This window comes from Carex rostrata, chromosome 24, assembly GCF_964058835.1.
Source record: "Carex rostrata chromosome 24, lpCarRost1.2, whole genome shotgun sequence".
In the NCBI taxonomy this organism is placed as follows: Eukaryota; Viridiplantae; Streptophyta; class Magnoliopsida; order Poales; family Cyperaceae; genus Carex; species Carex rostrata.
The window spans coordinates 3,262,778-3,279,076 of NC_135941.1; the positions used below are offsets into that span (position 1 = coordinate 3,262,778).

The window sequence follows — 16,299 nt, forward strand, 5'->3', positions numbered from 1 at the left end:
CTCTGCATAAACTAAAATTGTGAAGCTCGTTAATGTTTTTGTCCCTCACTTCATTTTTTGCACCTTAGCATGTGTTATGGAGCTACAGGAGCTTAGAGAATATGCTCTCATTGAATTTCAAAAGGAAGAAAAATAATAATATGTCGTCATTACTTGTCTTTTTCTTGGAGAACTTTAATTTTCGTTGTTACCAAAAAAGGAGATGTTAAGTTTAAAACGGAGAGTTTTGCTTTGCTAAATTGGGCATAAGCCAGCATATTAATTAAACCTTTTGGAATATGCGATTTAAGTAATTTTATTGCCATCTTACTACTAACTTAAAATGCAGGAGTTTAATTAATCAGTCCTTGTACATCAAATCTAATGCAGAAATAAGAACCCTGATGTTGAGTCCATCAACACTCAAAAGATGCTCCACCATTATTAAAGGCGTATAAATGACATAAAAATGTGTGGACTATATTTTAGAGTGAACAAGAGGTGGCAATCAGATGGGTCGGTCTTATTCGGATCGGGACGGGTTGGTTTCACTTCCGATAATTGCCGGGTCATAGGTTGAGCCAGGTTCAAGTCGTTCAGTTTCATATCATGTTCCGGGTTTTGAATGATTTGGATTAGGTTGAGTAGAATTTGCATTACCTTTAAAGTGATATCTAGACTACATAGAATTTGTATAGAATTAAGTGATAAAAAAAACGTTCAAAAAATGAATGCATTCAAATTAATTTATTAACCTTTTAATTTTGACCTCTCGACTTTATACTAAATTAATTCAAAAGTTTATTTTTTTGCATTTAGACGCATCACTCGTAAAGGTAGACAGTTTTCAACTGTTCAAATTTATCATTTGAGATTAATCTGATAGGCTTTAAAGTTGAGTTTATAAAAAGAGTTGGTAAACTTAAAAACACCCTAGTTCTACTCATTATAATTATATATAATATGATATAATGATACTAAAATAGTTCAGTGACAGACTTGCATCTCTTCCTGCATATATTCTCATTGTCAAGTGTATCAGCTTTAAGTAGGATTAAAATTTCTCCTTTCCTATATTTTTTTTGTGATATTTAAATAACTATGTATTGGCAAACTCTAGTATTTTACCCAGGTACAGATTTTAAGTCAAGTGATGCTTAACCATCTTTATGATTTTAATTTTTTAAATTAAGTATATTGAATTTGATTAATTTTTAATTTTTATGTAGTTTAACTTCTCTTGTAAATATTAAAGAGCGAGTCTATGGTACTATGCATATCACGGGTTGTTACCGTGCTACAGCTCTATATTCGAGTTTTCAAATCCTAACGGTCGATCCAAACCGTTCATCTTGTTCTCCATATTAATATGTGTTTGGAGACCAAATTTTATATTTTTTGAAATTTTTTTACTATTTTTTTAGATATTTAGAAAATCACTTGATCTGAAAATTCTGGACCATCCAAAAACAGTGATTTTCAATAAATCTAAAAAAAATTCAAAAAATGTAAAATTTGGTCTCCAAACACACATTAATATGGAGAACAAGATGAACAGTTCGGATCGACCGTTAGGATTTGAAAACTTGAATATAGAGCCGTAACACAGTGCCAAATCGTAATATGCATAGTACCATAGACTCACTCAATATTAAATGTGTACTTGTAATTTGTAATTCAGTAGTTAGAATTTCAATTTATAATTGCGAAAACATAATTAAAATCTCAGCCATACTTGTGCATTTAAGATCAGCCCCCAATCTAATCTAACAAGCATATCGTTTGGTTTGTATATATGCGGCCGGTACTGATTATGAAGTTCCCATTCTATCACACTTCTCATAATGCCGTGGTCGAACAGTTGAATTCATTATCATGGAGCCATTAATTGTTGCCATGCCCATGCAAACTCATCTATCAAGGTCTATTCGGCGTCTCTGTTGGGAATAGAAATAGGAATTGAAAATTTTTAACTGAAAATTACTGTTCACGTGAGAAAAAAAAAATTTGTCTGTCTAGAAAGTGAATATTTTTCTTCCCACGTGAACAATAACACGCTGAACAGGACTTGACTTTGCAGCATGTAAATCGGAGCCAAAGTAAAATGACCATAACTTGTGATTTGATTTCATTCCGTTTCTTCTTTACTAGTCACAAGTCTGAATCAATTAATGTTGCATTAGAAGTCTAGAGAGGAGAAATCAGATTTGAAGAGGAAATCCGTATCACCCCAGATATATACCTGAGGTGCAAGTTATAAATCTGAACCGTTCTTTTCACGTGGTATGAATCTCAAAGCAGATTTCTTACAGTCTTAACTGGTTTCAAATTGAGTTTTGCCCAACTAAAATTAATTTGGATCATCCATTTTTATAAATTGTACCTCAGGTACTTGCGGGGACACGGACTCGTATTTTGTTATGACTGAGTGGGGGCTTTTTCAAAAGTTCTTTGGACAAAGGCTTATTCAAAGTTAGATCTAAACGGTTTAGATTGACGGACCGTTTATATGTATTAAGTTATAAATTATTTACACAAATTTCAACGCATATCGGATAATTTAAATCCGTCTTGAAATAAAATTTGTCCGAAACCTTTTTAAACAAAACCAAATTCTTATTTTTACATGACAAACGAGGATAAAGGAGTTCTCTATCTGTGAAAATTAATACTGGACCCTTAAATGGTGATGATGATGAAAGGCTCTGTGAAAGGATGGAGGACCATGACAAATTTTCAAGATGATCTCACAAAAATATTTCGTGCCTACCTTATTATAAAATAAAGAATTTCAGGCTTCAATGATTGTGCACAGCTCGTGTTTTTCGACAAACTCAGCATTGAATTGTTGTCAGAGTTCTCCATTATAGAAATTAGAAAATGACATCAAAAATATTATTATCTTCAAATAAGTATTCGCAATTTGATAGCAAAAATAACTCAACGAAATAAAAAAATATATTAATTTTTTTTTATTCACAATTACATGCTTTTTTTTTTTTTTTTGTCAAAACTAGTATATGAGATATTACTTTCACCTGTGCAACAAATAAGTCGGTCATTTTTATTAATACCCAAAAAAAATAGAAAATTTTAAGAATGCCCTCGATTTAATTTTTTTTTTACATCTGCCCTGACCGCTTGGTATACGGGCGGTCCATGCTCAACACCAAACCGCCCCAGGAATGGGCGGTCCATGCTCAAACCAAAGCGCCCCATTTCCGGGCGGTCCATGCTCAAAACCAAACCGCTCCGGAAACGGGCAGTCCATGCCCAAACCAAACCGCCCGCATTTGTGGAGGGCCATTAAATATAAAATATTCGGTTTTTAATAATATTAAATTTTTATTTTTATTTTAAAATATTAAATTATTATTACCCGTGACATTTAATACCCAAACCCACCCCCACCCGTGAACCCTAACCCACCCGTGACCCCACTCTCTTCTTCCTCACTGTCCACTCTCTCTGTCTCTTCTTCCTTCACACGGCGCACCAAAAAACAGAAGAAAAATGAAGCTGCAGCAGTAGAAGAAGAAAAAGAAGGAAAAAAAACTCAAATTGCTAACTTCTTCGCTCTCTGTCGTACTCCACCGTTGAATTGGGTAAGTTTTTAATTTGAATGGATTGAATATTAAGTTGTGTAAATGTTGAATTCGATCGAAATAGAATCGATTCGATACGATTCGAATCGAATCATTTGAATGTTATTGGATGCGATTAAATGTGATTGTGATTGTAGTTATGATTGTGACTAAATTAATAATTGTTATTAAAAAAATGTTAGAGTTTTCGAAAAAAAAAAAATGTTAGGATTGTGATTGTTTAGAAAAAAATTCATGTGATTATTAGAATTGTGATTGTTAGATAAAAATTCATGTGATAAAAATTTATGTTATGATTGTGATTGTTAGAACTGTGTATTGTAATGTTATTTGGTAAATAGTTATTATTTTAATTCGATTAAAATTTATGTGTTAGAGTTATTTAGTTAGGATATAATTTTATATTGTCAAATTAGTAATTGTAATGGTAAGTGTTAATTTAATTGTATCATGTATTTTTGTTGTAATAATAAAAATATGTGTGTTATTAGTTATGAATGTTTGCAGCCCTAGTCCGGGGAACCCTCTTTGAATATATGTCCATTACCGGGACCCCACTAGCCGCAAATTGAGTGTACACAACTCTCCACAAATTCGCATCTGTTATTGGAAACCTCACAAAGTAAGGTCTAGCCCCCACCCCACGTGAGTTGTCAATCCGTGTAGCCAATTCTATTTCATACCTGTTGGGGTTTGCAGCAGTCTTTTCGTATATTAGCTGCTTAAGTTCCTGAAATGTGGTATTGTCATTAACCTCGAAGCCAAATGCGGCCTCTTTCGTGTACTGCACACCATCTTCACCTCTTTGTAGCTTGCCGCCCACATACAGTGCAACTAACATCTTTTTCTTAACAAACTACATTTACAAAATAATTTTATGAAGATTAAAATAATTATTCACAAATTAAAATGGGTACAATAATCTAATTATAAAATAATTAAAAAAAAACTGCTACCTTTTGCTACAGTAATTATAATAGTTAAAGTAATGTACATTAGCAACAGTTACCATAATAACTAATTTAGTAATACAACAGTTATGGTTACAGTAAATGAAACAAAAAATAATTAAAAAAAAATACCTGTTACAGTAAAATTCTTCTTCAATCGTCAAATAAATCGCCTTCAATCGCTAAATAAATCGCCTTCTCTCAAACAGTAAAATGACAGGCTTACACTGAATGATGGAATGATGAGAGAGAAAAATAGCCGTAGAATGATGGGAGAGAAGAATAAAGAATGGAGCTGAGAAGAACTCCAATTTATATATTATATATATTGGTGGATCACCAATTATTTAATATACTGTTGGATCACGGATTCGAATGGAGCTGAGAAGAACTCCAATTTATATATTATATATATTGGTGACACCAATTATTCAATTATTTAATATACTGTTGGATCACGAGTTCAAATATTTTAATTACGGTTAGGAATTTAATATTATTAAAAAAATATTAATTGGTAATATTATAATATAAACGGATATAAACGGTCTTCAATATTATAATATAAACGGATATAATGTTATAATATAAACGGATATGTTGAATATTATAATATAAACGGACCGCCCGCCAATTAGGCGGTTTGGTATTTGGTGTGGGCCGCCCGCCTATTAGGCGGTTTGGTATTTGCTGTGGGCCGCCCGCCTGCGAGGCGGTTTGGTATTGTGTGGGCCGCCCGTTACGTAGGCGCTCAATGCATGTTTTGGCCCGCCCCGCTTCCAAGCGGTTGGGGCATCAATAATAAAAAAAAAAATCGAGGTTATTTTTAAAATTATCTATTTTTTTGGGTATTAATAAAAATGGCCGCAAATAAGTTATAAAAAGAATTAAGTCAATGTTATTATGTTCGTTAATTTTAATATTATTGTTATGATTAAATCCGGACCTCCAAAAGTTGTGCAACAGCTCCATTCAATTCTTAATTATCTGGCATTAATGATCACACGACTAACTGTTACAAGTAAATTTAATAATACCAAAGAAGTAATAACGTTTCTGCTCAGCTGTTCTCATTTTAATATTTTATATAAATGCTTTAAAAAAATGATTTATGATGAATTACAGATCTTAAGTGTACAGCTAGCCCGTGAGCCCCGTTAATTAGATCTCTAAAATATATAAGTCATTAAGTATTTTTAATTGTTACATCAACCACTATTTATTAATAAATTTAATAATGCGGTTGACAATCATTATTTTTTTTATGAATAAATGTTTATTAATGTGTTATGATATTCCTAGTTACATATGAAATTAACTATTTTATAATGCGATGGTGTTGAAATTTTATATTATTTTTTATGTTGCATTCTATTTGATAGTATTTGTCTTAATTTAAAAGCGTAGTTTATTTCGAAGTGAAGTAGATAATATAATAATTAAATCATGCAACCTTAAAATTGTTCGCAAAAAAATATAACCTGTAACAAATCTTAAAACACTTAGAATTTAATTTATTTGCATGAAATATAATAAAATAATGTATTTTTATATTTATCACTAGCCAGGAAGCAATAACCGCTACCAGCTGTCTCGTTTGTTGCTTAACTTTACCTTTCCAAAAAATTGAAAATATTAACAGAAAAATAGATTAATTAAGACAAGTACAAACGTCTTACTTGATTTATTTTAATTTTTATGCCAAATTGATTGATTTGTTTTCATAACATTATTTCTTATAGTTTTATCTAATTTTCTTTACGTATTTTGCCTACGGGGTTTAAATCAAGATTACACACCCATGAAATATTTTTAGTAATTAATTAATTTATGTATATTTCTTTCTGGCATGATATTTTTTATGGCTGTACTAGGCTTCATGATTCACTCCTTATAAAACTAGATATCCTTTCACAACCTTTTATGTTAGGCTAAAAGCTGTTGCCAAGAATGAATATTCACTTTTGGCCTCATTGATTTTTTTGTTTTGTTTTGTTTTTGTTTTGAGAAAGCCTCATTGAATGTTGCCATAAACACTATCACTATCATAACAGCTGGCAGATGTGTATTGTACACTGTATAGTACCACCCTTCTCTACCGGAAATAAATTGGTATTTAATACCTTCCTTTTTTTATATTTATCTTCCTGGAGTGGCAACTGACAAATCATACCAACCTACAACAATAAATATGAATCCGTATCACCCGAGATACCTGCGGTGCAAGCGGAAAATCCAAACCCATTATTTTAGCTTAGCACAAATCTTAAAGCAGACCCTCTACAGTCACAACAAATTCATATTAAATTTGATTTGAATGGAATTAATGTGGACCGTTCGTTTTTTAAAATGGTACCTCAAGTCCCTGCGGAGACACGGACTCATAATTTATTATGTATAATCACCAGGCCATAGTTCATAGCAGTGCTGTAAAAAACGTCCGTGACGGCCAATTAATCGGCCGATTAGTCGATGATGGTGGCCAAACTGTCACACATACCTTTAACGGAGACATGTTTGCGGTGGAAAACATTTAATCGGCCGATTATTCCCATTTATTCCTATTTATTCACGTTTTTTCTAATTTATTTCAGAATTTTTTTTTTCACATTGACTTTTTTTTATGTAATAGTGTGTGATAATAAGTTTTATAAATCATGTATTGCAGTTTTGTTTGTGCTTGAGCATACATTCAATATTTTTTATATATGTTTTTCCTTCTTACTTACTTTAAAACTGATTAATTATTCTTCTATTTATTTATCATATATTTTTCTTACTAATTACTGATGTAATTTTTTCAATTAGTACGACATATTAATTTATGAAACTAAGTTGTTGTTATAAACTAAATTTATTGATTTTATATTGGAATATTTCATTTCTTTCACATAATATGTTATTACTATTTGAAAAAAGTTTGACTCTTGAATTTATTTTTTCATTAAATAAATGTGTTACTGACACATGTAAAGTACTTATGCGTTAAAAAAATAAGTGTAGTGTCATGTTATAATAATGAAATTAAATTAAATTAAGTTTATTTGATAAGTTTAATGAGTTAAATAAATTATGATATGTATACATAAATTTAATAAAAACATTAAATTGTCTGCATAATTCTGATTAATCAGCCACATACCGATTAATCATTTGACGGTACCCCATTCGTCCGACGACCGTATACCGTTATTTACAACATTGCTATAAACATTCAACAGTCTAAATTGGACAAAACTATCCTTTTGACTTAGATTTGACTCATATGAACTATGGCATGTTCTAAAACAATTTCTAGCCCCAAATTTATTTTTTTATTATTTAAGATTGTACGGTACCTAGCATTTTGAATAATTCAAACTTCATTTTAATTAATTTGTGAGTTCAGCAACGTAAATGTAAATAGAGAAGGGATCCACTTACATTTTTTTTTTGTGATACCGAATTATATTCTATATTTTTAAAATTTAAACAGTCGATTTAAACCGTTCAATATAATAAATATATTAAAATGTGTTTATAGATCGAATTTTACATTTTTTTTAATGATCTCAAAATAATAATTTTATAAAATACTTAATAAATAATAAAAAAATAAAAAAAATATATGATCTGCAAGTACATTTTAATATATCAATTACAATCACGGTGAACGGTTTGAATCAACTGTTTGGACATGTCCACAGAGGGAATACATGAATAGACCTGGTTCAATCATTCAAATAATATATTTACTGTGCTAATTTCTTCTATAAAAATAAAAACATGTAAAGCTTCCGTAGACGGGTCCAAATCGAGACAAGTCTTTGTGGTATTCTACGTGAACCACGAGCTTTCAAAAAATAGATCGAGCGGAGCGGATAAACTAATAGTAGAGGGTGCTCCTACTCTCTCCTCCTCTGATTCCTCTTTCCATTTATTTATTTTTCTTCATTTCTCTTCCTGTATCAAGTCGCCTTGGCCTAGCCAGGGAAAGAGAGAGAGAGATTTAAAGCGTCTGATGTTGTTCTTGATCCGATCGAATTAGGTGGGGTCTCAGAGTAGCTCGGAGTTTCGATTTTGTCTTGTTTTACGCCTTGATTTGAAGGTGAATTTAAGGTAATATCTCAAATACCAGTACTTTTTTTTATTATGTAACAGTTTCCCTGAGGAGAAGTCCTTTTTCTTTACATATTTCTTAGAGTATGAGTGTGGAAATAATTCTTTGTTCTCATCCTTGGTTCTCTAGCGTATCCAAGTTATAATCCCTCCCCTCATGAAAGTTAAGCAAGGTTCAAGCCAAATTTATTAGGTTTCTGTTACAATGTCATCATCTCCCTCTTTTTTTTGGTACAACTTACAATTCTGTGTAGCAGTTTCCACTTTTCTTATGCTTTTGTTCTATTTCATTTGTTTTCAATTACTCTTTAATTAATGTATCTGGTGCATTTATACAATTATCACCTTTATCAGCTGTACCTAACTGTTCTAAGTTTCTTAATTAAAAATATCACCACCCACGAAATTGTTGTGCTATTTAAATAATTATGGATGGATTTGACATTTTCATCAATGGGGGTTGGGAAGTTGAGTTGGCAATTTCGTTTGTTGATTTTTTAAAGAAAAAAAAAATTCTTTAGATGGTTTCAGTCATTGACTTTGTGTAGTTTGTTGAAAGGATTCCATCCATAGATATAAATACCTTGACTTGACAAAATACCCATTCTCAGCTCATATGTAACCAAGTTAACAACTGTTAGCAATTTTTTTACTTCATTCTTTATAATAATTTTCTCTGTACTTGGTTTTCAGGTACATTTCATTTGGAACAAGCATGTAAATGTGACTGCATCCGAAACCCGCCCATTAGCAGCCCTATTTGTTTTTTGTTTGTATATCCATTCACAATGATTCCTCTTACTGGGCAAATACTATGCCAACAAACTCTATTGACGTTATCTCCTTGGGAGCTATTGAAACTCTCGGCAGAATTTGTTCCGATGAGAGTGACTTTTCTAGTTTAGCAGTTTCTGCCGAGAGTGACTTTTCTAGTTTAGCAGTTGTAAGGAGTTCATCAATGAATGAAAGTCTGCTTTCTTTCTTTTTCTGTCTTTTGCATATTTAACAGGTTATTTGGGAAGAAATAATATATATCAGTAAAAGATAAAAGAATAATGACTTCAACCATTTGCAATAAGATATCATTGAAATATTCTTCTCAATCCTTTGTTTTTAAAGGGTGATAGTTTCACATTACAATCCTTTGATAGCAAATTACTTAACACTAAATACTAAGGTGTTTTGTTCTTTCCCAGGTGCTTAGCCACTGGGATAAGTGATGGCCTCAACAATTTCCTTCTCTCCTGGAAATGTTCTAGTAAGGCCCAAGGTGGCTCACAGAACAACTTCTTTCCCACCCAGTACCAATTTGAGATCTTTTGTTGCGGTTAGAGCAAGCAGTGAGCAAGATGGCTCAATTAAGACTTCCCGAACTCTTGAGGAGTGTGAAGCAGCGGCTGTTGCTGGTAACATCCCTGCCCCACCTCCACTTGTCAAGCCAGCTGGCCCCAAAGGAACCCCAAAAATCAAGCCACTTGTGAGTAAATTCTTAAGATCTACTTGAATTTAAGAGTAAAAAAGGTTTTCATTTTGTATCCTTAGGATTGAAGGAATGGTACTGTAATCCATCTTGGCAACTGGCTGGTACAGGACTAGGGAATTTAAGTCTTCATACCCTAATGGGTAACTATGTAAATGCCAATTTTATGAGACTACTCAAAGATCAGTTCTCTTGTAGTTTAATTTGCACCCTTCAAATGCTAGCGCGAAGTGAGATCTTTCTTCATGAAATTGATAGTTTTGAAGATTGTTGGATATATTATTCTATGCTAGTCCGGAAAGACTAACATTTTAGGATTCTGTGAATCTATTATGCAAAAAAATTTCTGTTATGGATGTTTTGCTAAGCTTGAAGGGCTAATTTTTTATTATTTCAGTTATGTATTCTCTATACTACATTATTATATATACCTTTCACTCTGATGATATCCAGGATCTGGCGAGACGCCCTCGCCGCAACCGCAGATCACCCGCACTCAGATCTGCATTCCAGGAGACGACACTGTCTCCGGCTAATTTTGTCCTCCCATTGTTTATTCATGAAGGTAAATTTTTCTTGAGTTAATTTTCTATTTACCCTCAAAGACTTCTTCAGTTTTCTATTCCCCCCTACACTCTTTGTTATATTTCATATATCCCTTAACTCTGTTTATTTATTTTTTAATTTACCCACATAGTTAATTATTCATAGTTAAGTGTTATTAGGATTTAACTTTCCAGTTATATCCTTGTTCTTATTCATAAAGTTTTGTATGATTTAATAAAATGTGTGAAACATAATCTCTACACTGCTATCCTGCCTGTTCGTTCCAATAGCTTTAGTTCTTCTGCCTTTTATTTCTTAACTTCGTCTACCCACCAGAATCACCTTTCTTAGAAATAGAACCAAGCTTATTATTGCAATATACCAAAAATATTCTAGTAAGTTCAATTTGAGTTGAGAAAGTATAACTTCACGATTATGACAGTAGGTAGGATCGGATTTATGTCAGTATTTGGAGTGGACGAGAAAGAAAGGATTTCTTGGAGCAACTCCCTGCTTCCAAACCCAGGAGTTTACTACGATTAATACAAATTTATCAAATTGGTCAAAAAGTCAGAATAAATGGTCTGACCGTTCACGCCTTGCTCTGACAAACCTTCCAAAATCCAGCTCCATGATTTTCTTTAGTTTCCGATTGACTTACCCGATCGATCCTTCCCGTCCAATTCTTTGTAACTCCCCTTCTATATTATATTCTCCAAAATTGAGAGTTTTCAATTATAATAAAATCTCCTATGCTGTTCTCCATTGAAGCTCGTCTCTCAATTGCGCAAAACCTCTGTGCTTTTGGTCCTGGCTTGAATCCGCTCCCTTTTGCATGTGCAAAACTACACCTCTTCCCACCAAATCCCTTTACTCCTCCATTTTTCAAGACTATGTAAACCCTAGGTCTTGTTCTTTGATCCTTTCTGTTATGAAAATGGTACATTCGGTACCAAAACTACGTATTCTCTTCTTTGACCTCTTCTATAATATCTGATTTTTTTCTTTCTGGGATAAGTGAACATAAGATTGTCCTTCTTGTGTGAGTGAGGTCGATTGCCTATCTGATTTGAAGTATAAACATAAAGGAGAAAAACAGGAGGCGGAGTGGAAAAACAAAGAAGAATGCAGGAAATATGGTCAAACCATTCAGAGAGAGGATATTTTCATCTATTATAATTTTAATCAGAGAATTAACTATGGTTAACTTCATAATTGTTGTGTAATGAGTAAAAAAGAAAAAGTTTTAAGAACTCAGGCATAAATTAGATATATTCAAGTGTATAGGGGTAAATAAGAAATTAGAGAACTCTATAAGGGTATATGAAAAATTAACCCATTTTCTTTATTATTATTATTGTTGTAATTATTATTATTATTGATTTTTTTTTAAGTAGATCAAGTATGCTGATATATATAGACTTAACTGTGTGGGCTCGAGAGTGAGTTCCTTTTTTTTGTCTTTTTTATGCTCATGTAGGTGAGCTAGATACACCAATTGGAGCAATGCCAGGATGCTTCCGACTGGGGTGGCAACATGGACTTATAGCGGAGGTGATGAAATTGGATTGTTCCCAACTCTTATAGCTTATGGTTGATGAATGATGACTCTGTGAATGTGTGAAACTGATAAGAAATCGTGATAAAATTCGCTCACACTGCCACCACACTGTGCAGGTCTCCAAGGCAAGGGATGTCGGTGTCAATAGTTTTGTGCTGTTCCCAAAAATCCCAGATGCATTGAAGGTTTCTTTCTTATATGACCACTATCTTTCTTTTATATGCTTTTAATTGCCAAAGTATGAACCTCATTCATTTTGTTTTGTAGACTCCAACTGGTGATGAGGCATACAATGACAATGGTCTGGTTCCTCGGTCAATTCGTTTGCTAAAGGACAAGTTCCCCGATATTGTGAGTCGTTCCCTTGTATTATAGTCATATAGTGATTAGTGAATTTCAAAAATTAAACAATCTTAATAATGCATAAATCGCCATTCGTTGATGATATTGCCTTATCCAGATAATCTACACTGATGTTGCCTTGGATCCTTATTCATCTGATGGTCATGATGGCATTGTCAGAGAAGATGGTAATGAAAAAATACAAAATTTGACATATAATTTGTAAATATTCAACCATTAGAGGGTTTGTAAATCTTTTGTCAATTGTCTATAGGAGTAATCATGAATGATGAAACTGTCTATCAGCTATGCAAGCAGGCTGTATCTCAGGTAATGCTACTACTCTTGCTAGTAATTTGTGTATTTTTTAACACAGACTTTGCATAAGTTTTTTTTTTTTTTTTTAATAGGCCCGAGCAGGTGCAGATGTGGTCAGTCCAAGTGATATGATGGATGGACGGGTTGGTGCTATTCGCGAAGCCCTTGATGCTGAAGGATTCCATGATGTGTCCATTATGTCATACACAGCAAAGTATATTCATATTTTACTGAGGATATCTTCCATAATTTATAGTTCTTAGTTCTGCTGATAATGGTGTCTAACAAGCCCATTTATCCATCGCAGATATGCTAGCGCATTCTATGGTCCATTTCGCGAAGCTCTAGATTCAAACCCACGCTTTGGTGACAAGAAGACGTAGGAGTTGCACTATTAGACAATTTCTGTTGACTTATTCCTATACCTAATGTGATGGTTGAATCACCTTACATTTTGATGATTATTTCAGATACCAGATGAACCCTGCTAATTACAGGGAAGCTCTCATCGAAACTGAAGCCGATGAGTCTGAGGGGGCAGATATACTTTTGGTAGATTTCTTTACTTGGGTCTTTGACATATTTTGGTTATTCTCATGGTCCCTATTATAGAGATTTTCGTTCAGGAGTAAACATTTTTGCTATTTGTTAGGTGAAACCAGCACTGCCATATTCAGATGTTATCCGTCTTCTTAGAGATAATTCTTCTTTACCAATTGCTGCTTACCAGGTAATCTTATTATTTCTTTTCTTTTTTCCTTGGGTGATGCTTCTGATGATTTTTCTTTTTCTAATGGATATGTAATTTTTGTGCGTTAAGGAAAAAGAAAGAAGGAAAAAAAATAGAGGAAGAGGAAGAGAGGTTGAGGGACTTTTTGTTTCTTCGAGAATACTGTTGCACCAATGTTTCTTTCTTGGTTAAAATTTGAGGAAAAAATTGTTACTTTGAGTAGAGCCAAAAGTTTTGACCTGTAGAAACAGAAACCCTTAGATTTCAGATTTTGTTTCTCAATAGTCACCATCTGGTCGTGTTAAATATTCTTAATTAGTTGCCGACATATTATCTGTACTTTTGTTTTGATTAACATTTTCTCTATTTGATTTCAGGTTTCAGGAGAGTACTCTATGATCAAAGCAGCTGGTGTTCTTAAAATGATAGATGAGGAGAGAGTGATGATGGAGTCATTGATGTGCATTAGGCGGGCCGGTGCCGACATCATCCTTTCTTACTTTGCGCGCCAGGCTGCCGGTGTCTTGTGTGGCACAAAATCTAATTAAGTAGGCCAAATTTTTGTTTTGTTAAAATTGAATGTCTTATTTTGTTAGTAATATTTTTCCTTCCTTTTAGAATGAGCAGAACCTTGATTTTTTTGGACACAGATTGTAGAATAAATGTATTGGGAAAAGAATAGAAGTATGTTTAATGAGTGGAATCTATGTAATTGTTCTTATATGTCAAGTATGAAAAACATGCCTAATCTATTTATCATCTGAGGGTTTCGGGTACCATTATTGTTAGTTTGTCACCTTTACTTTGTAGTTATTTGCCAGCTCAGAAAAGATTGGAGTTCCATCATTCTAATAACAGGTACTCAATATTGACCTTGATATCTCTTTTCTTAAAGTAGGAAAAACTAAATGACAAATATTTAGTAAAATACAGCCATGAGCCATCCAATTTGTTGATGGCAACAAATGGCATAAACATCCATAATTAAGTGACTATTCATTTTTTTTTTTTTTTTAGCAAGGACCATTGCCAACCGTTTCGAAAATTGAACCCATTTCTACACCTGATTTTCTGAAACCTATACTCGACTAGAATTGGAACCTTAAACCGACTCACCCAGCATAACACATTGACCCGCTTAACCTGACTGTTTAACCGGTCCGACCCAAAGAGCACGACCACGCACTAGTCCAAAATCAGTTTCATTCGTTAAAACATAATTGATATAATATTCAAATCTGCATATTACCTGAAGCTAGAACAATCCATTGAAAATCTTACTGGTACCATAACAACAAGCCAGTGGTGGCACTGATAGAGTCTGATCAAGAAAATAACATACAAAAAGATATTGAATCACTCAATAGTCAATACGCTTGGTTATTGGAAGCTTTAAAATGACACATTGACGGAAGAGTGTCGCTAAAGCCTAAGCAAAGGTTAGTACGAACAAGGCGCGCATTAATGAAATCCACGATTAGATAACAGCTGCTATTATGATGCTTAAGGAATAAAAAACAACATCCTAGCTGGCTAAAATTTTATGAATTTAAAAACAAACATGTGCAAATTGGGTGCAACAGTTATGACTTGCATTGCAATGTGTATATATATATATAGGATTTGGCTAATATGCTATGGGTTGCATAGAGGCCTCCCGTGCTACGGTTCAATATTCGAGTTTTCAAAATCCTAACGGTCGATCCGAACCGTTCATCTTGTTCTCTATATTAATATGTACTTAGAGACCAAATTTTACATATTTTAGAAATTTTTTACTATTTTTTTAGATTTATTGAATATTGCTGTTTTTTAGGATTTTGAAATATATCTGTTGTAACTCGCAAACCTACGTAAAGATAATAAATCAGTACAAAGCTTAATTGATATCTGTCAAACTAGTATACCACAGCACCAAATTTTACTGAGATCCCAAGCATGGTCTAACAACCACCATTACAATAGACAAAATTCACAAATTATTGCCTATGAGAACTACTAGTAACTTTTTTACCATCTATGTTCATTGATTACATCTAGAAGTTGGATCTTTTGCTTGATAGCACTGATGCAAACTTGCTAAGATGTCTTGTGTCTCAGTACATCACTAAAGGAACAAACTAATCACATAATGATGGAAGGCATAAATACTGGCTTTCTGTATCTCAATTCAGCATCTAATAACATGCAAAAAAAAACATATACTTAGGAGAGAGAGAGAGAGTATTTACTGATTTGACGACTCCCCCCCCCCCCCCACACACACACTACATGAGTCATGACACCAAAATGCCAAGAGACTGGAAATTAGTAATATAACAATAGCAATATAAGTCTACCATAAAACATGTAAAATTATACTGACAATACCAATACCTGATGAAATCTGACAGACACAGCAAAGACTCGCACTGATTAGCAATTGCATTTTTCAAAAAAATTTGCAAAAGAAATCTCGTCCCCAAAAAACCTGGACCCAAAATAATCACCAAATTAAGAAAGAAAAAGAAAAGGTGCTTGTGCAGAATAGCACTTGTATATTCTTAGTTCAAATCTAACTACAGCAACCAAACTGGTAAATCAGATACCATGATAGATGGGATAAGAGACACGACTAATTATCAGCAATCAACTCCAGATTTTAATGAACGAATTAATCAGTTCCGCATGCTGACTGATTTGAATCAGAC

At 33.1% G+C, this 16,299-nt stretch overlaps 1 protein-coding gene across 2 annotated transcripts in view; it reads left to right on the forward strand.

Annotated features, from left to right (window-relative positions):
* LOC144575951 (delta-aminolevulinic acid dehydratase, chloroplastic-like) overlaps positions 1–14,348 on the forward strand; it is a 77,971-nt gene extending 63,623 nt beyond the window's left edge. The window contains exons 1-13 of one of the 2 annotated variants that reach the window (XM_078326217.1): positions 8,433–8,632; positions 9,829–10,109; positions 10,566–10,677; positions 12,139–12,212; positions 12,336–12,404; positions 12,487–12,570; positions 12,680–12,749; positions 12,836–12,891; positions 12,972–13,093; positions 13,187–13,258; positions 13,350–13,431; positions 13,532–13,609; positions 13,987–14,348. In XM_078326217.1, coding sequence (XP_078182343.1) covers positions 9,852–10,109; positions 10,566–10,677; positions 12,139–12,212; positions 12,336–12,404; positions 12,487–12,570; positions 12,680–12,749; positions 12,836–12,891; positions 12,972–13,093; positions 13,187–13,258; positions 13,350–13,431; positions 13,532–13,609; positions 13,987–14,157 — 1,248 coding nt within the window. In that variant the 5' untranslated portion in view covers positions 8,433–8,632; positions 9,829–9,851 and the 3' untranslated portion in view covers positions 14,158–14,348. Of the gene's footprint in view, positions 1–8,432; positions 8,633–9,828; positions 10,110–10,565; positions 10,678–12,138; positions 12,213–12,335; positions 12,405–12,486; positions 12,571–12,679; positions 12,750–12,835; positions 12,892–12,971; positions 13,094–13,186; positions 13,259–13,349; positions 13,432–13,531; positions 13,610–13,986 lie in introns of those variants that run through there. The other variant, XM_078326218.1, reaches the window with a different exon arrangement.
* Positions 14,349–16,299: the final 1,951 nt, after the last annotated feature.